We start from the raw sequence: 21507 nt of genomic DNA on the forward strand, positions 1-21507 counted from the left end.
AACAACAGAATAATAACAACAAATGCTACCACTATTCTGTGCAACATTTAAAAGAACATTATAGGCTACACCCACTGATTTCTTCTACACTTGCAAAAGAAACCAATGAATACATGGAAAATGGGAGAAAATACCAAATTACAAGACGATTAAAAAAAGAGTTGTGTTGGATAAAACTATATTTAGCATCTCTCCTAATAGCACTGGTTGGGATATATAAGGAAGACGATGTTTTTCAATAAAATTCCTGTTTTCACAACAGACAGATGACCTTGGGAACCTTGCAAGAAAGAATTTTATTGAACATCTTCCTTATTTATTCCAACCAATACTACTGAAAGGGATACTCCTTTTCATACAGGACAAAAGTTTATGAATTAATCCCAAGATTTCATTTCTCTTCACTCACCACCAGATTATATCCATATAGATGAAATTTGGATATTTTTGTCCATCACTTGCTTACTTTGAATGTCAGCAATTTAGAGATAGCACTTAAGATGTCTTCACTGTTCCTTTTTGTTTTAATTTTGTGCTGTCAGCCAACTCAGTCACCTCACAATTCAACCAGTTCAAAGTCACTTATGGGCAAGGTTGAAAAACAACACTGGTCCCAGTGCAAACCAGGAGGGGATTCAGTTGCAAGAACTATTTTCCCCTTATTCTGTGCTTGAAACTACTAGTCCAAAAAGAGGACCTCTTCTCTTCTTCCAAGACTGTTCAGTTACAAGATGAGAGAAGGCTTCACAGAAACCAGGCTGTTTCTTCTTCAGCAGGACTCGTTCTTTTGCATCCTACCTGCTTGGATAGTTTATCTTTAATAGTGCTTTCCACAATTTATCTGGGAAAATTATTAAGCTAACATCCCCTGAACTTCTTTTTAAAATCAGGTGTTAAATTGGCCAATTTCCAGTCCTTTGGCGGAGGATAATTTTGTAACATATTTTTGCTGTAAAACTGGCAATTTCATATTTGAGTTTATTAAGAACTCTGAGATTATTCTTCACAAAGGTAGTAAGGCATAGGCTGCTTTCCTTGCTTGAGAGTAAGCCTCACTGAATTCAACCATTGTAAGTATGTATAGGATTGTCAATTAAGGATTTCAGAGAAACCAGTATAAAACTAATTATCATTGAAATGAACTAAGTGTTTGTATATGTTGGGGAGAAGTAGAACCTAAGACCAAGCCGACATCTTGAACACGGCATGCTGTGTGTGCCCTTTAATTTAATTTAATTTAATTCAAACTCAAAGCAAGGCTGGGATGGGGCAATGAGATCCTCTCAAAACAAGACAAATACTGTCTTCTCAACTTGCAATTATTAACAACGATGAACCTTGGAACATCAGGTCAACATCTGCCGCAAGAAAAGACAAAATACATACTTTAAAATTATACATAGGTTATACATCGGGAGGGAGAAGTTTGCAACATATACACACCCAAACCCATTCAGAAGCAACGATTCTATGGTATGCAACAGGCAAATACAAAAATTGTGAATTATTTTATGCTTTTAGTGTTCACAACCTCCTTATGTAGAGGAATATTCTACATATCTAGTGAAGGTTTTACAAGGCATCTTTGTAAAGTAAATATAAGGCACATGATTACATTAAATAATAGAATTCAGTCAAACAACATTATCAAAGTTCACTGTGCAATCAAGTGTGCTAGACAAGCAAGCAATCCATCCAGCTGATGGAGAAGTTTTAAGGATGGAAGTTATTCTCCCCCCCCCCCCCCCCATTTTACACTCCAGAGACATCTCTGTGAAGTGTCTTAAGAGCATTCAAGCAAGGAAAACCACATCTCCCTGGCACAATTAAGAGGCATTACAATAACTCTTTGAAGTAAGTAACAAAGCAGTACTGTAAGGATTAAGTTTCATTACTTCCCATGGATTAAATCCTTCACATTCATTGCTATTAACTAGAATATAAATTAAAAGGGATCAAGATCTCTCTCTTGCCAAACAGTCCAAACAAGCTTTCAAAAAAGACCAGGGAGGCCATTCAAATGAGCAGGGCATAGTGGGAAAAGATTCAAAAAAACACCCCAATTCTAACTAGAGAAAAGCATCTGTGTCGGGAATTGTATGAGTTGCTTCCAGTCAAGCAGATATTTTGTTCTTAGAACGTTTCCTAACTGATCTTAAAGCACCAAACTTGCATTTACAAGTGTCTCATCTGCTCTTCTTGGCTAAAGAGACGGCAGGGGGGAAAAAAAGAAATGGCAGGAAAGACAGACTGATTTATTCACATTCAGGTTTAGCACTTTCTGCACGTTCATGTTATAAAGAGATAAAAAAATGAACAGTACTTGAGAACTGCTTTAATGAAGCCTTAAATGCCTGTTAAGTAGTGAAGGTTTACAGACAACAGTTTTGAATGCTAGATCAGAATAATCTCAAATTTGTAATGAGAAATAAAAGTATATATTACCAATTGTTATCAAACTGTCAATTTCCCTAGCCATCTAATGGAGTGGGCTACAGTCCATGAGAGTGAATACAAAATAAACATGCGGCCAGTAAGATGCCACCAAATCGCCCTGCTCTGCTTTTGCTGTAACAGACCAAAGCTCCCATGGTTACTTATTGTCAAAGAAGCCAGAAAAGGCATCAATGAATGGGAACTGGATGTGATTCAGGCTGACAGCATTCATTAAATAATCCTATACCAAAAGCACTAATAAAGTGACATGGACATTGGAAAAAGCAAAAGTGTTAGCTTGGGGGGGGGCGCTACAAAATGCACAGTTTGGTAATATTAGGAAAAACTGTGGCAGATTATTTGCAAGATTTTGAATTCGCTAGACTTCAGCATCATCCTAAATAATACCTAAAGCACAATAACACTCCACCGCTCCCAATACCCAAATGGCCAGAAGAAACAGGCAAAAGCAATGTTTTGTTAGGCTAGAGGTTGTAATTGTATGGTCTGCATTTAGAGTCACTCTCAAGATAGAGACAGCAGACTGAATTAATCTTCTCTTTTAATGTACTATCAGATTACACCTAGGATTCTGTGATAGAAAAAGTGTTGATTTCTTTTGAAAAGTAGTCTGTATATTACTGTTTTTAGTTTTAGCAAATGAACTGACATTAACTACCGTAATAGCTGAAGTTACAAAATTTGATGATCATTAAAAGTAACACTAGCGCACTAGGTTTTACTGTGTTAAAAGCAAGAGTTATATGAAGAAAAGAAAATGGAGATTGAGAAAGGGTCAGATTCACTGCTGATATTCAACAGAAAAATATGCATTATAGCATAAGCAAACCTCAAATTGTCACTGGTTGACAACTCATGTTTTCGCTGACTACTGACTATGCTGACCAAGCCAATATACAGTTGGAGTGCAAAAAGATCTGACTCCCTAGACTTGACTTAAAGATGGATCAGACTGCTAGGAAAGTATAGTAAAGAACAAAGATTACGTATCAACATCCACTCTGCTGACTTTATGGACTCATGCTGCTACAATGGTAATTCAACAGAGAAAGTTTTTACAAGTGGCAGAAATAGTGACAGAACTGCTTGTAGATCACAACTATAGCAGATGTATTCACTTAACTGTTTCTTAAAAGCCTTGTTAGAAGAACAGTGGAATTCAGTTCACATCAATTGCTTTATGCAAAAAGACCCTTTTATATGTCTCCACCATTCTGTAACATGGTTGTGGGAGATGAAATTATCATACTCAAAACAGTGTTTCCACTGCACAGATATCACTCTATCCTAGTACTCAATCCACAATACTGGATTAGGTTTTTGAAAAAATGCAATCCAACTGGAGTGAGATACTAGTGGAGGGTCATTGTGGATCTTCCTACAAAGACAATCTAACAGACAAGTGTGTGAAAAAAGCATACAGTTGTTTCCACTCTCTTTGGATTAATACACCTATTAAGACAACAAGTGCTGTGGATGGAATATGGCTGTACGGCTGCCACTACCCAGCCTAACATCTCTAGTGAGAGGCAAAACCTCTCATCTCTCTGTGATTTTGTGATAAAGTTTTATTTTTTATCTCCTGCAGAAGCAAGCTGCCTCCCTGTTGTACATGACAGTATCTTTAGCACTGATAGAGAAGCAAAGGAATCATTTGGGCAGGACAATTTTAGGAGGGCAAGATATATCTGAAAAAAATCATACCAAGCAAGACAAGAGAAGATTAAGTCTATAATGTAAAATACTTTGTAATGCAGGAATTGGGAGAGATACTGGAGACACTGATAAATGTTTCCACTCTGACTTTTCACTTATATAATGCAAAGCCATATTATGCTAAGTGTTGCAATATATGATAAATAGATATGCTGGTTGAAGAAATATTGCCCACAGTATAAAAAGGGACAAATATGGTCCCTAAGTCTGTAACAACCAAGCCATAAACAAACAGTGAATTTACATTTTACTAGTTCATTACACTATCACTCCAGATGAAAAAAAAATCTTCTGGAAGTACATAGTGAAAAACTAGTAAGGTTTATACATAAAAAGTCATAATGGAACAAAGGTCAAATAAGGCACTAATTATGCATTTCAAAGCAATATATAGCACAAAGAAAGGCTTAGTTCTGTTTCTACAACAGAACACTGGTGATAGGCACTGAAACCAGACAAGGAAGAAAGTATCAAAATCTGTGGGATTTTTGTACTTTCGAGGAATGTGTTAAAATAAATAGATAGGAATCAAGCATCTGAAGCAAGGAAAGAGAGCAATGTTCAAGTATGACAGATGCAAATAATAATACTGGGGAACTCCCACCCTGCACCCCCTCCATTATTAATTGTTTTATCACAGTGACTAAGAACAGTTCACTTCATATCCAGTCTCAGTAGTGCAGGGGTCCAAGCACCCTTTTAGCAGGCAATATCTAGGAGGCCTAGAATGACCTCTCCGGAAGCATGTGTCTTCACAAAGGCTCCTTTGCCAGCTTCCTCCTCCCTCAAGGCATGCAGGGCCTGTAGCCTCCCAGAAAGCACAATTCCAAGCAATTCTTTGTTTGTCCAGATCCATTTTCCACATGCAACAAGATGCAAGAAGGCCAAGCTCAGATTTGGAAGATTCCCCCTTCACAGTTGCTTCCACAACTCCTTTTTGAAAGCAATTTGCTCCTAGTCTTTTCCTTTCCTCTTCCTAGCCCAAAAGAACCTTTTGCATCCTGCGTGCAGCAACAATGGCTTCGTCTTCTGAGTCCGACTCACTCTGAGAATTGGAACTCTGAGATGCGGAACTGCAAGGGGAAGAGCACTCCGGGGAACAAAGGTAGTGCATCAGGGGAACACGGTACTTCCCACAAAAGTCAACAAATTTGATTTGCCGGACACAGCTGTCAAAATAGACTCCTATAGAAAAAAAAAGACAAAGTTTCTAAGATAACAGATGCTTCAAACTGTTACTGAAAACAAAACTTGTTTGCAGAGATAACATCCCTAACTTTCTTTCGGCATAAGGTATTAATATGCACCTAAAACAGAAGAAGGCATGTCCTGGTGTTCAGAACTTGGCTGTTGGCCATCCTAAACTGATACAAATCTGTGGTAACTTTCAACCTGCAGGGTTGTGGTGATATTTTTTTAAATGTAAACTGATTACTGGTTGCCAGCTATTGATACACATCACTACGATCCGGCAAAGCCATTCCTATAGGGAACAAGGGAAATAGATTATTTAGGAAGGCTTTTTAACGCAATCGTGACAGGGTGGTTTTATATGGAGTGTGTGTGTTTTATTTATGCTTGAATTTTCTGTGTGTTAATTTTATATTGTTTTAATTCAATGATTTTAACTGTTTTTAAATTTTTAATGTCAAGTTCTAAAAAATATTTTTATCTTGTGAGTCCTCTTGGGTACTTTTCTAGCAGAAAGGAGGCATAAAAATGAAATAAACAAATCAATAATAATTAAAAAAGACACCAGGATGAGGAAAAAGTAATCATGTACCAAAAAGAAAAAAAGAAAGAAAAGGAAAAGAGGAAGGGGAAGGGGAAGGAGAAGGAAAGCAAAACTGGAGTGGACCTCATGTTGTAGATTGGATTTAAGTATGATGTGGAAAACAGACAAAGGGGCTGTACAAAGAGGCTCTATGCTGCCCTTGAATGGCCTGGGTTAGGGATGTAGCAGCCGCACACCACACCCCAACCATGAAACGTGGTTCTTATTTGCGCCCTAAAACGGGTGCCATAAGAGCCACAGCACAGCCTTATGACGTCTGTCATGTGCAGTGCCATGTAAGTGCTGCGCACGAGCGACACCATCATGGCGTACTCCATCTGTATGGGCACGTGCCAAGATGGTGGCCAGGGTGCGAGGGGGAGTTGCTGAGCATGTAAATGCTCAGCCCTTGCACAACCCTAGTCCGCGCTCAGGCCGGCACAAAGTGGTGGTCTGTACCGGGCCAAATTCTCAGGATGTTGAAAGGAGAAATAATTACATCTGTTGGATGTTACCAGTCTTCTTGGTAGGTTGGATTTAGATAATAACATTGTGAACCTACACATGTTTATTCAGAATAAACCCCACTGACTTAAATGGGACTTACCCCCAAGTATGTACAGGACTGTAGGCTCAGTGTTATGAAAAGACTGTAGAATGCTAATCTAAATGCCATGAAGACACAACAGTTATGGAGCTGGCATACAGATGATGCACACCCAGTGCGGCTGAAAGCTGCTCCAAGGCCACCTAAGGTGGCCCAAAGCCGCCAGCAAAAGAAGTGGCAAAAATCTGCTCCTGTGGCTCATTTGGGACCACAGTGGCCTGCTTTCAGAGCAGGCTGTTCTGTCGCCACAGTCCCAGGCTGATCCGGACTCGATCACAGGCGCAGTGGCCAGAGGCCACTCCAAACCGCCCATCTGTTTTGCCCCAATGACACCTAACAACTTGCACCCAAAGAAGGGTTGTGCAGCATGGATAGTACACTGAAAGGCAGGAGAAAGGGGATGCTAAGGGGCCAGGGAACAGAGCATACCTCCACATTTAGGATTGGGGCAATTGCTGGCCAAGCTCAAGTACCGGAGCAGGTTCCCAGGGAGATCGCTAGGAACATAGGGAACATTACGGGTTTTGATTGTGCGTCCAGCCAGCTCCTGAAGACTTGGAGGATTGTAGGTCAAGTCACGGACAAATCGCACAACCAAAGGATTCCCTCGCAAACTCAGTTCTTCAAGATGCACAAGATTGAGGATCTCCCGAGGAAGATATGTCAAAAGGTTATTGTGCAGACTAAGGGAGCGCAATGAATGCAACCTGGAAAGCAAAGAGATGAAAATCTGAGGTAAGACTGCCAAAAGTTTTGTTTCCTCTCTGGATTAGAAGGAGTTATTGCTACCAACTTGAAGGCACAATAAAGTACATTTTTGTGGATAGTCCCTATCCCGAATAAAATTACTAGCCATGATGGCCAGAAGTGAGTAGCTTTCATGACATGAAATCCCCCAACTTGGTGTAATATACAAAAATAGTCAAAATAAGTAACACTTAGTTTGAAGTTGGCACGGTCCATATATATTTTCACCCAAGATGGCTCAACTACCTAGAAAAAAAATCCCTTGGCAATTGTGGGCCGGGAAGGGAGGAGAATGCTGCTGAAAAAGATGTGGAACTGCAAAATACATAACCAAATTCGAAAAAAAATCTAGTTTTTAGAATTATACTTTGGAGAAAACCATTCACAGAGAACAATGACTGGTCTGCCTTCTGAAATGTTTTCTTTACTAAGCCCACTATTTCCATACACTCACAATTGCTTCTCATATAAAGGTATATTACTGATTTAGGAAATACAAATTTGTGATGATCTCCCATTTACATATGCATGTCATTACATATATCAAGAAAACAAGCATGAGAAACACCTCTGTTGGTCCAAATGCAATAAGGCTTTATCAGATCACTCACGCTTCTTCCTATACCAATTTACCTTAGAGTAAGTTACAGTGGAACTCTTCTCTGAACAGATATCCATAATTACCATGTTAAAGAGATTACTTCCTTATACACAAAAGCAATACAACTGATATATGGATTGCAATATTACTGCACAATTTGTTTTGGCTGTACAAGTGCTCTGAATCTGCAACAATCACACTTCCCAGGACTACAGATGTGAAGACCTGGAAGAATTTAGGGGGAAAGGTGTATTTCTTCTCTAAAATGGGTTTTATTAGAAAATTGGGGTGTGGGGGGTTGTTATGGAATATGTTCTTTAGGAATGATGAATAAAATGTTTAATGCAAGATGTTCCAATATTTCCTATCCTAAAATCATTTCTAAAAATTATGGAGCTGGACAGACTTCTCCTAAAGGGCGGCGGCCTGCCCCTTTCAGTGCCAGATTGGGGCTGATCTGGTCTTTCTGTGGCACAAAAAGGAACCGCAAAAAGCAGCTCCTTTTTGCACGATGGTAAGGGTGCCATAGCTGCCGGCACCGCAGCTTTTCAGTGCTCCTTTGGCACTGTGTTATCTATAGTGGGGTGCATGGCATCACGCTTGCATGGGGCGGAGTCAGGGCATGCGTTGTGTGGACACCACGCCCCCACTCTGCCCCCATGCCAGGCTTTGATGCCAGTCTGTCGAGGCTCTTAATAAGAGGGAGAGTTTTGTGGAAGACTATGTATAATAGCAGATCACAGTAGTCTTGGTTTCCTTTTCAAATTTCATTTTATGGATATGAGTGCATTATATCCACTTGGAACTATGGAGAACTAGTAAAGACAAAATAATTTTCTCTCCTTTACTAATGTTGATGTTGATGCTTTACCCTGTTCCACTTGGGAGATTTTGTCTGATCCTTAAAGTGGAAACACCAAGGAGGCTCCTTATACCGTATTTTCTGGCGTATAAGACGACTGGGCGTATAAGACGACCCCTAACTTTTCCAGTTAAAATATAGAGTTTGGGATATACTCGCTGTATAAGACTACCCCTCTTCCAACGCACACCAAATAAAAATTTAAAAAACATCAGATTTGATTTCAATATGGTAATTTTAATGCAAATGCTTATGACATGCAAGTACTTAGCAGGGAAACTTGTTGTATACAAAGCCTGCTTGGATCGGTCAGCTCTCCCTGCCTGCCCAGCCCTCCCTGTCTCCAAGACTATCAGAGCAGTAGTGCAAACATAGTTCTTTTTTCCATACCCCGCGGCCATTTTTGAGCTCCCCCCACCATATGCGGCAATCACAGATTCTTCAGTCCAGCTTGGACGTTTCAGCACCTGCCATATCAGATGACCCCTGGAGTATAAGATGACCCCCAACTTTTGAGAAGATTTTCCTGGGTTAAAAAGTAGTCTTATACACCAGAAAATCAGGAACTTGTAACAATCTTTATAGTGAATTTTTTTTTAAAAAAAGTCAAGTTCAATTTGTAATTATGTTCTAAAAAAACTGCACTTTTAATATATCAAACACAATTTCATGCCAAAGTGAAATATAATGGCTTTTATGTTTCTAAAGTAACAAAAATGATTTCCAGTCTGTAAAGTGGTTTTAACGGTGCAGTTTTTAAATGTTTCTAAAAAATTCATTTTTGAAAAAAAAATGGGGGATGTTTTTTCCATGGTTTCAAAATTTCTGATATGTTTTCATCTCTGTCAAGGATACACAGCGAACTACGCTATGTTGTGAGCAACAACACATAGCTTCCATCCTTCTTCCAAGACTCACATGCTTTCTGAAGCAAATACCAGATTCACAACCGCTTGAATTTAGGAGATCAGAGTGAGAGAGACATTCAAAAGTAGTAAAAAGCATAAAATACTCACTGTGCTAACTGTGGGGGAATACTCTGTATCTTGTTATCACACAAGACAAGGTAACTGAGTGATGGTAGGTTTGCTAACTCTGGTGGAACTGAAGTAATGAAATTTCCTCCAAGATACAAGAATTCTAAGCTGAAAAACAAAAGTAATAAGCAAAGCTTGTAAATGTAATTTCTCACAGCTCAGACTATTCTCTCAACAGATATAATTTTGCAAGAGGAAACAGGTATGCTGTTTAAATTATGCATGCATCCGAAGAATCCAGAAGCTGCACCAAAGCTGCACTCCAGTGCTTAGGAATGGAGTGTGGCTTTGGCGCAACCTCCGGACTTTTAGGACCCATGCATCATTTAAATAGCATACCTCCAAAGAGACCTTAAGCAGCTTTATTTTGGCAGTCTGTAACGGGCCTTCCTAACAGTAAGAACTGCTCAACAGTGGAATCAGAATGCTTCTGATAGTGAAGGACTCTGATTTGCTGGAAGTTTTTAAACAGAGGTTGGATTATCACCTCTTCATCTGTGGATTCCTGCATTGACAGAGGTTAGAATTAAATGGCTTTGGGATTTCTTTCCTTTGTGTGACAAAATAAAATTGTAAATTGCCAGTGACCTCATCATCACATTTACCTTTTCACAACCACACTGTTTGGGCAGGAAAATGCTCTATTTAGGGTTGACTCGGTGTTCTAATGTGACATGCAAGTGTTCTGTTATTGTTATTATATTTACTCAGTATGTACAATACACTCAAAAACTAATTAAGGCCTTCTTCCTGAAGGACTGCAATATATAAGTATGCAAAGGAGGATCTTGTAGCGCCTTTCAGACTAACTGAAAGAAAGAAGTTGGCAGCATGACCTTTCATAGACTTGAATCTACTTCCTCAGATGCATGTTTGTAAAAACATGAATGTGAGAAAATAGGCTAAAGTCTATGAAAACTCATGCTACCAGCTTCTTTATTTCAGCTTGTCTCAAAGGAGCTACAAGATCCCTTTGCATGCTGATTTTCCAGACTATGTGGTCCCTCCACATTAGCTGGCATTAGGGGTGAAGGATCCCTGTGAATATAGAAAAACTGCAAGTTAAACACTATTTTTATCAAGAGGACACCTCTCTGGAAATCTCCAGGTCCTCCAGTGCAACTCTATGGTCAACACCTGCCAGAAGTTGATGACAAAATCATGTTGGAGGACCTACAAATGCCCAGAGAAGTGTTTTCTTGAGGAACATCTAGATTCTCCAGCACAACTCTATGGTCAACTTCTAGCAGATTTGAGCTGGAGGACCTAGAGATTCCTAGAGAGAACATATTAATCAATACCACAAATAATCAAATCTGCAAAAGTCAAAGCCACAAATGTGGAGGGCCAACTATACATGAGTTAACAAATGGTGACTGCTGTCTTTCCTCATTTCTCAAAATGCTAGAAGCACCACCAATGGGCTTATTCCTGAAGTGGACCCCAACAATCTCCACAGAAACCGAGGAGAAGGAAGGAGTCGGTGGCAAGCCCCTTCACTACTACTACTACTACTACTATTATTATTATCTTATATCCTGCCTTTCTCCAATCACAGGGAGTCAAAGTGACTGCTCTTCACAAGGTTGTTTTGTGGGAAAATAAGCAGGAGATAAACAGAGGTTAGGAATTTTCCATCAATGTGTGCAAACGCCTTGAAATGAAAAACTCAGCCATGTCTAAGTGAAAACTTTGCACCTGAAAGCAAAGGGAAGGGTGTTTGTGGTTGTTGTTGTGTACCTTCAAGTCCTTTCCAACTTATGGCAACCCTGAGGTCTAGGGTTTTTCTTGACAAGATTTGTTCAAAGCAGGTTTGCCATAAGTCGGAAAGGACCAAGTCAAAGCTTGAAACATTCATAAAAGTGTAAATCCCTGCTTCTTAAATCATGCTCCAAATGGAGGACGTTTTAGGATTCCTCCTGGTCGAAACAAGGAACGTAGGCCATGTCCTGGAAAAGGAAGACGTCTGCTCTCCCTGGGATGACAAGGAGGGCAAGCCGTCGTAAAACGTAGGGCCTTCGAGAACAATGCGGACATGACCAAATCAAAGTTAAAAACACTAATATAAGTTCCTGCCTCTTAGTACTGCTCAAAATGGAGAACATTTTGGAGTTACTGCTGGAGAGAAGGTTGAAATGTAGGATGTGTCTTGGCGGGGAAAATGGAGACTCCCTGGTCAACCATAATAGAGGACTTCTTTGCAATTTCTCTTGGACAGAAGACGGAAATGTAAGATATGTCCTGGAAAGGGAGGACACCTGGCTACCCTGAATGAAAGGTATTTTGAGATTCCTCCTGGACAGAAGGTGGAAAGGTAGGGTGTGTCTTAGAAACGGAGGATGCTTGGTCACCCAGAATGGAGGACGGTATGGAATTCCTCCTGGGAACAAGCTAGAAATGTAGGACGTGTCTGGTCGCCCTGAATGGAGGATGTTTTTGCACTTCTTCCTGGACAGAAGCTGGAAATGTAGGGCACATCCTGGGAAAAGGTAGAGGACTAGACTCCTTGAACGAAGGACATTCTAGAATTCATCCTGGACAGAAGGTGGAAATGTAGGACGTAACCTGGGGAGGGGGGAAGGATATCTAGTCACCCTGAAAAGAGGAAATTTTGGTATTCCTCTTGAACAGAAGATGGAAATGTAGGACACGACCTAGAAAAAGGAGGACACCTAATCACCCTGAATGGAGGATATTCTACAGTTCCTCCTGGTCAAGTTGAGCTGTAGGACAAGTCCTGGAAAAGGAGGATGTGTCTGGTCACCCAGAAAGGAGGACATTGTGGAATTCCTCCTGGAAAGAAGATGGAAATGTAGGACTTATCCTGGGGGTGGAGGGCACCTGGTCAGCCTGAAAGGGGCACATTTGGATGCCTGATCACCCGGAAAGGAGGACATTTTGCAATTCCTCCTGGGCAAAAGAATGAAATGTAGTCTATGTCCAGGGAAAAGCAGGACACTGGTCACCCTGAAAAGAGGACGTTTTGGTATTCCTCTTGAACTGAAGATGGAAATGGAGGGCACATCCTGGAAAAAGGAGGACATCTGATCACCTGAATGGAGGATATTGGAGAATTCCTCCTGGGCAGAAGACTGAAATGTAGGACATGTCCTGGGGAAAAAGGAGGACACCTGGTCCCCCTGAATGTGGGATGTTTTGCAATTCTTCCTGGGCAGAAGACTGAAATGTAGGACGTCCTGGGAAAAAGGAGGACACCTGATCACCCTGAATGGAGGATATTGGAGAATTCCTCCTGGGCAGAAGACTGAAATGTAGGACGTGTCCTGGGAAAAAGGAGGACACCTGAATGTGGGATGTTTTGCAATTCCTGCTGGGCAGAAGACTGAAATGTAGGACGTGTCCTGGGAAAAAGGAGGACACCTGAATGTGGGATGTTTTGCAATTCCTCCTGGGCAGAAGACTGAAATGTAGGACATGTCCTAGTAAAAGGAGGACACCCGTGCTGGAGTGTAGGACATGCCCTGGGGAAAAGGAGGGCGAGGGCTGCTTCCACGAAGCGTCCCCCTCTCCCTCTCTCTCCCCCGGGGCCTGCCTTCCCCATGGCTCCCATCCCGCGGCGCCCGACCTGCTGAGCCCCTGGATGGCGGCGGGGATGCTCTGGAGCCGGTTGCTGCCGAGGCTGAGGCTGCGGAGGCCGCGGAGGCCGAGGAGGGGCTCGGGGAGCTGGGCGAAGCGGTTGCCGCTGAGGTTGAGGGTGCGGAGGGCGCGGCCCAGCGGGGACCCGGGCAGCCCCTTCGGGAGGGAGCCCCGGCCGCCCAGGCGGTTGTTCTTGGCCAGCAAGGTGTGCAGGCGCCCCAGGCCCAGCACCTCGGGCCCCAAGGCGCTCAGCCCGGCCCCGCTCACGTCCAGCTCCTCCAGCCCCGGGAACCAGGCGCCCAGCTCCGAAGGGAGAGACCCCGGCGGGGAGAGCCACGACGAAGGCACCACCAGACGCCGCGAGGAAGGCTCCCGGGAGCGGAGCAGGGAGAGCGGCCCCTCTCCTCCTCCTCCTCCCTCCGCCTGCTCAGGCTCCTCCGCCATTACTGGCCTCTTCCTCTCTCGGGCCTCGAGGAGGAGTTCCCCTTCAGGCCTGGCTGAGGCCTAGCGCTGAGGAGGACCGGACCACCGCAGTTTGTGGGGGGAGCCTAAGCAGGGACACGAGTGAAACCTGCTCAGCGCCTCCCTCAGGAAAATGGAGCCCTCCTTCCCTCTTTATCCTCCTCCTCCTCCTCCTCCCCCGCCTCCATGGAGTAATAAACACAAGCAGAAATAGTCTTTATTCACACAAAATATAAGCTCAATAGGCGCCCCTCTTGAGACTGAAGGGAGGCTGGAGTCATGCCGCCGCCCAGAGGGCTTCTCAAGTCAGGCCTAGTCAAGGCCTGGCACACACTCCTTCACAGGAAGGCCTCGCTCTGGAGTAGTCACTCCTCCCTCTCCACATGGAGTCATCATAGAGTGGGAAGAGGACCCAAGGGCCATCCAGTCCAACACTATTCTGCCATGCAGGAAATCCCAAGCTGCCATGCAGGAATTCTCAGTCAAAGCATCCCCTCTGACAGATGGCCATCCAGCCTCTGCTTAAAGACCTCCAAGGAGGGAGACTCCACTGCACTCTTACTGTCGAACAGCCCTTACTGTCAGGAAGTTCCTCCTAATGTTGAGGTGGAATCTCTTTTCCTGGAGCTTGCATCCATTGCTCCAGGTCCTAGTCTCTGGAGCAGCAGAAAACAAGCTTGCTCCCTCCTCAATATGACATCCCTTCAAATATTTAAACAGGTCTATCATATCACCTCTTAACCTTCTTTTCTCCAGGCTAAACATCCCCAGCTCCCTAAGTCATTCCTCATAGGGCATGGTTTCCAGACCCTTCACCATTTTAGTCACCCTCCTTTGGACACACTCCAGTTTCTCAATGTCCTTTATGAATTGTGGCTCCCAGAACTGGACACAATATTCCAGGTGGGGCCTGACCAGAGCAGAATGGAGTGGCACTTTTACTTCCCTTGATCTAGACACTATACTTCTAGTACGTTCACTGGGGTTAGGGTCACAGGACTCCCATGAATGTGGAAAAACCGCACACAACAAAAACCCTATATAGAGATGATGACCACACTACACTCTTAAAGCATTGTTATTCCACTTTAACTGCTCTGGCTGCCTCCTGTTGCATTCTGGAATTTGCAGTTTAAGCAGAAGCATTTAGGATATTCAACCAAAGAGGTCTTAGTCCTCACTGGACTACAAACTCCAAATGCAACAGGAGGCAGTCAGAACAGTTAAAGTAGAATAGCAGCAATATAAGAGGGTAGTGTGATAGTCATGTATGTCTTTTCAGCTGAGAGAACACCTCTCTAGGAATCTCTAGGTCCTCCAGTGCAACTCTGTGGTCAATATCTGCCAGAAATTGACCATAGAATTGTGCTGGAGGAGCTACAAATGTAGTGGCGTGTTCTCTCTTGGAATCTCTAGGGCTTCAGCAACTCTATAGTCAACCTCTGTGAGAAATTGACCATAGAGTTGCACTGGAGGAGCTATAAGTGGCTCGTGGAGTGTTCTCTCTAGAGATCTCTAGGTCATTCAGTGCAACTGCTGACCATAGAGTTGTGCTGGAGCACCTCGATGTTCCTAGATAGAACGTATTAATAACATCCGTGAAGCCATATCTAGCCCAGTATTAAGCTGCAAATGTGGAGGGACAGGTTTTTTGGCATTAAACAGCCTAGAAAAGTTAACATACTGGTGCAAAACACACTGCGGAAATAATCTAGTTTGAGACCACTCTAACTGCCTTGGCTCAATGTTAGGAAATTCTGGGAACTATAGTTGTGTGAAAAGTTTAGCCATCGCTGTCAGAGAGAGCTCTGGTGCCACAATAAACTACAGTTCCCAGAATTCCACAGCATTGAGCCATGGCAACTAAAGTGGTGTCAAAACAGATTATTTCTGCAGGGTCAAATCTGAGCAGCCACCAAAGAAGTTATGGGTTTTTGTGAGGGCACTTTTGTGCCATCTAGTCCAGTGTTAAGGCTAATAACAGAACATACAAGGGGATTTTTAGTACTGTTTTCTTTTGGAAACTGCATTCAAAATGGCTTCACAGAGGCTTTGATAGCTGCCCTGACTTTGAAAAATAGCTTTATGGAATGGACATTTCAACACTGTATTTTACAAAAGATATACAGATGGTACATAATCAACCTGGGTTTTTGAGCTCTTCTTGGCACAGGGTGACCAGATGTCATCACCGCAAAGTAGGGCCGGCGACCAAAAAGGCCTCTTCCCTTCTTTCCCGTGGGTGCCAGGGGATCGTGAGAAAATAGCGGGAGAAAGAGTTGCACCCCTCCCTTCTTTCCCGCGTTTGCCGGGGGACAGTGGGAAAATAGCAGGAGGAGGAGCTGGACCCCCTCCTTTCCCACGGGTGCCGGGGAACCGTGGAAAAATAGCAGGAGGAGGAGTCGGACCCCCTCCCTTCTTTCCGGCTGGTGCTGGGGGACGGTAGGAAAATAGTGGGAGGAGGAGCCGGACCCCTCCCTTCCTTCCCGCAGGTGTTGGGGGACAGGGGGAAAATAGCGGGAGTAGGAGCCGGACCCGCTCCCTACTTTCCCGCGGGTGCCCGGGGACCGTGGGAAAATAGCAAGAGGAGGAGCTGGACCCCTTCCCTTATTTCCCTCGGGAGCCCGACCCCCTCCCTTGTTCCCCGCGGGCACTGGGGGACTGTGGGAAAATAGCGGGAGGAGGAGCCGGATCCCCTCCCTTCTTTCGCGGGTGCCGGGGGACCGTGTGAAAATAGCAGAAGGAGGAGACGGACCCCTCCATTCTTTCCTGTGGGTGCCGGGGGACCATGGGAAAATAGCGGGAGGGAAGCCGGACCCCCTCCCTTCTTTCCCGCAGGTGCCGGAGGACCAGGGGACAACAGCGGGAGGAGGAGCCAGACCCCCTTCCTTCTTTAATGCGGGTTCCGGGGGACTGTGGGAAAATAGCGGGAGGAGGAGCCTGACCCCCTCCCTTCTTTCCCACGGGTGCCGGGGCACCTGGGAAGATAGCGCGAGGAGGAGCCGGACCCGCTCCTTTCTTTCGTGCGGCTGTGGGGGGGACCGTGGGAAAATAGTGGGAGGAGGCGCTGGATCCCCTCCCTTCTTTCCTGCGGGTGCCGGGGGACGGTGGGAAAATAGCGGGAGGAGGAGGCTGAAACAGAGATTTGAACAGCAATCCCAAGGGATGAGAACTGATCTACAGAATTTAATGTCCTTCTGCTGGTGCTGAGTACCTGTCCAGTTATATCCTTCAAGGTTTCCAGAACATTAACCATCCTGTCAACAGACAAATCATCTCTGACAAATATTTTAAACTGTTGGAAACCCTCTACATTTTCAACTAGGATATAATATCCAGACATATTTTTCCAATTGCCTAATTGATCCCAGGGACAGATTAGTGTGTTCTAATGCCACCATCCTGAGAAACAGTTAAAGGAAAAGTTCCCATTTATTGCTCTAGCTGTTGCTCAAGTTCTTGAGATTTCTTGGTTGAATTAACAAAATAATTAATCAAAACACACATTTGGAAAGCACTTTACTAATCTTATCAATTTACGAAGATTAGGAATTACTTCCTCATTGTAAGAGTTTCATAGATGTCCCTCTCAATCCTAGTCTTCTTCTGATATCTTGATTACAGTCTCTGTTCTGATCAATATTTGGTCCAAGATAAGGGAACTCTTGACCATTTAAATTTCCTCGTTGTCTAGGATGAATTCTTGTATATGTTTCATGGTCATTATTTTGTTTTCTTAATGTTTAATTTAAATTTTCTCATTGTCTAGGATTAATTCTTGTATATTTATCATGGTCATTATTTTGGTTTCTTAATGTTTAGCATTAAGCTAAATTATTTTATTCCTACCTAAAAGAATCTATTTCAGGATAGATTGCAGCAAAATGCTTAGTTTTCAAAGAGATCCAGTTAGCTACTTTCCAATCCTTTTTTGTACTCTGCATGGGAAGGGGAGTATATGGCATTTATGCCAGAACAATAAGACTTTTGAAACATTACCTTTGAAGGAGGAGGAGGAGCATTATGAAATCTGAACTTGTATTGGCCAAAAGGATGTTTTTGGTCTGAAGGTGCTCAGATACCATTATGTACAGTATAACTGTATAGCACTAACACTAGCTTAGGAAGCACAGTTATTTTTGCTATCAAGGAAAGAATGTAATAAATCCCCTTGGGAGTGCATAAACAATAGGAGGGTGGGGAAGCAAGAATAATATTCTGATCAGAGGTATCTGATTATGTATATAGCCCTGTTAATTTAAGCTTTCGGGTTCTTGATTATTAGTATAAATAGACATAGGACACATACTTCAGGTGAAAAGATATGAAATAAGTGGAAATGCTGCTGGGTTATCTTCCACAAACATTTGGCGTTTTCAGTAGAGGCAATGATGCGTTCCTAAAACAATATTTTCTAACTTGCTTTAACTTTAATGTGTATTCATTTTGTAGGAGAATAGTCTGCTAAGTATCTTTCGCTGCCTGTGGTAACTCAAACATGCATGAAAAATGGATTTTCCTTGATATTTCCCTAGAGTAAGATTGTTTTACAAACATGAAAGGGAAGACGTGGAGACATGAATCCTTGGCAGTGAACATGATGAAGAGAAAGGGAAGCAGTTCAATAGTTCCAAAGGATGTTTATTTTACAGATCAGATGTAGCATGGCTGGTCATCAGAGCTGTCTACACAGAGGAAGGAGGACCATGGCCATTTGTACTGTTGTTGTTAACTGCCCTTGAGTTGTCCCTGACTCATGGTGGTCCTGTGGATGACACTTCTCCAAGACCCCTTTTCCTCCACTTCTCTGCTTGAGTCCTGTAAATTCAGGCCGAAGACCCTCTGATTGAGTCTTTCCATCTGCTGTGTGGTCTTCTTCTCTTTCTACTTCCCTCCAGCTGTCATAGGTTTTCTAATAATGTGGTCAAGCTACAACAGCCTCAATTTCTGTATTCCTGTTTCATTACCTTGCCCCACAGGTAGATATTTCCAACAGTTTGGAAGCTGCATGGCTCATCCACTTACTTTTCTGAAAAGAAGTAACCAAGGAAAACTAGGGGGCCATTCAGACTACGAAAAAAACCGGTTTTCAAAGCGATTCTTCCATGTGAAGTTCATACTCACCCCGAATCTCACACAAGCGAATCCGAGGCTTGCACACCCGTTCCGTGGTAAATGGCCCCTAGCGTGGTGTTTTTGAAATCGGCGCAAATACCGTTTCTTTTGGAAAACCCCAGGTTCTGGGAATGAGAACTTGGCCTCGATCACGATCAAGGCAAATTGAGGGAGGGATTTAGGTCAGAGGGTGGGCAAAGGGCAAGGCATTTCCTCCCCTCATCGGAGGGGAGAGGGAGGAGGAAAGAGCCCTGGGAAGAAGGGAGCAAGGGAAGGCATTCTTTAGGAGCCTCTTTTCCCTGCATCCCCTGCCCACAACCCTCTGTCGCTGGGCATTCCTTCCCTTGCAGGAGGAAAACGTTCAGGTCACGAACGGAGTTCACATCAGGCAACCCCACCTTTTCAAATTTAAACAATTTTTTTTGAGCAAATATGCGCATTGTTTGTATTCCAGAGGCAGATAGAGCCAGGCTTGCACTTTATATCCTTGGATCTCCTTGCTTACTGCAGAGGGGGAAGCTACAAATGTTGCAAACAATCAATTACATTTTTTAACAATTTTTTTGAGCAAATATGCACATGATTTGTCTTCTTGAGCAGATACAGCAAGGGAAGCAAAGGGAAAGCTAATGTTGCTTTTAAAAGCATAAAAAAATGCCTGGAACAGGGGCAGATCTGACCCAAATGCCCACAGGTTTATAAAAAATTGACCCTGTGCCTGGCTCTTTAAAAAAAGGGAGGAGGGGGAGGACACTTTCCGATGCCCTTCAAAACGTCACCATGACGGTCGCTTGATTGACAGCGGCCACCTCGCCAGCAGACACAGAATGCATTCGATTTAACATTTGTAGTGGGCACTTGCTAACGGAGCGATTCGGGGGAGGGGCATCCTATTCAGCCCAGTTCCTTCCAGGTCTTTTATGCCAGTATGAATGAGGCCATGGATTGCAAGAATACAGTAAGTTACACAGGCAATAGGATGCTGACAAGTGAAAAAGAAAAGCTAAAGAAAAAATGCTCCATGGATTTTTGTGGAGAGGGCCTCAGTGTGGAGTAGAGTGTGCACATGAGGGGTGTATGTGTGTGTATCTTTTAGTCAATAGTCTGTAGCTATTGAGTATGTCAAGACCTCACTGAGTTATTTTTAATATTTCCCCCTCTGTTTAAAAGACTTTTTTTTAATGCTATAGGTGCGTTACAGACCGCCGAAAAGCGGCGGCCTGCACCCGCCCCTTTCCCCACCGGATCGGCGCCTCAGTGGGTAAATCAGCAGCCGCTGAGGCCCTGATCTGCCGCTTTGTGGACCACAAGGAAGGGGCAAAAGGCCGCTCCCCCGTGGCCTGGAAAGGAGTGTCCTTGGGGCTTGAAGCCCCAAGGACACCCCGCGGCGGTGGGGAGGAGGAGAAAGGGGCCGCTTGGCCCCTTTCTCCTCTGCGTCACTGGGCGCAGCCATCTAAAGGCTGCATCCAGCGACGCAAACCTGGAAGGAGCTCCAAAACGGAGCTCCTTCCGGGGCCGCGGAAAGGGCGCAGTAAGTGCCCTCGCGCGGCCCCACTACGTAACAACTGTGCCACTTCATTTGGAGGCAGCGCGGTCGTGACGTCATGGCGTGTCGAAAGGCCGCCGCCATTTTGTACGTGCTGAGCACGTACTAGGGTTGGGGGGGTGCAGAAGCTTCCTAACCCTAGTACGTGCTCAGCACGTACTTTAAGGCCCGTCTGTAACGGGCCTATGATTCTCTTAGGTATGCTCATGGCTCTCTTGTTTGTCATTGTTCCCATTTTGTCTATAATCCTGTCAGTAGCATTGAAAGTGTGAGTTACCTGAATCCTACTGTAAACCCCAAATAGAGTAGACCCACTGAATTGACTGGATTCCCTACATGTTGAGTCACTCTTCAAGAAATGATTCAATTAGTCTAATCCAATTGGGACTAACCAATGGGATCCAGGTTCATATTAGATGCAATAACTGGGATGATTTGTTGCACAGTCCTTCCTCAGGGCAATGCAGAAGATTATCTGGGCAAAGTATAATTATTTTAGGACAGCTTTCTTCAACCAGACACTTTCCAAATATATTGAACTACAACCTGCATCATCCCAGCAGGGCTCTTTGTGATACTGGATGGAGGAGACATAGTCCAACATGTCTGTAGGATGTCAGAAAGCTGTTTTAAGATTCCCAAAGTTTATTGCCAACTTTTAAAAATGTTAAAAACATTTGGCTCACCAAATGAAACTGCCCCATAATTCTCAAACCATTTGTCCACCTTGTGTTATTACCTGAGATCTACTTTGAAATACTTAGAGATGAATACTGTTATTCCTGTATGTAATGGATCATGGGCTCCCTCCATTAGAGCTATGGCTCTGTCATGGACAGGTGTACCACAGTCATGATAATTTCTCAACTTCCCACATATACACAGCACCCCTTGTGCTATAATCTTAAGTAAGAGTATACTTCCTCTCTATCTCCTCCATGGACATTATTTCTGTTCTTAACAGATGGCTGTTTTAATACAGGACT

The 21507-nt window shown here is 43.5% G+C and overlaps 1 protein-coding gene across 1 annotated transcript; it reads right to left on the minus strand.

Annotated features, from left to right (window-relative positions):
* Window positions 1-1736: 1736 nt before the first annotated feature.
* Window positions 1737-13912, minus strand: LOC149323566 (leucine-rich repeat-containing protein 58-like). The gene is made up of 4 exons (XM_089489339.1): window positions 13388-13912; window positions 9781-9909; window positions 6984-7261; window positions 1737-5358 (listed from the first exon to the last, which is right to left on the minus strand). The coding sequence occupies exons 1-4, from the start codon at window positions 13840-13842 to the stop codon at window positions 5150-5152; spliced, it is 1071 nt and encodes a 356-aa protein (XP_089345465.1). The 5' UTR covers window positions 13843-13912; the 3' UTR covers window positions 1737-5149.
* Window positions 13913-21507: the final 7595 nt, after the last annotated feature.

The sequence above is a fragment of the Sceloporus occidentalis genome, unplaced genomic scaffold (genome assembly GCF_023333645.1).
Source record: "Sceloporus occidentalis isolate IW3139 unplaced genomic scaffold, rSceOcc1.0.p SCAF_1, whole genome shotgun sequence".
NCBI lineage: Eukaryota > Metazoa > Chordata > Lepidosauria > Squamata > Phrynosomatidae > Sceloporus > Sceloporus occidentalis.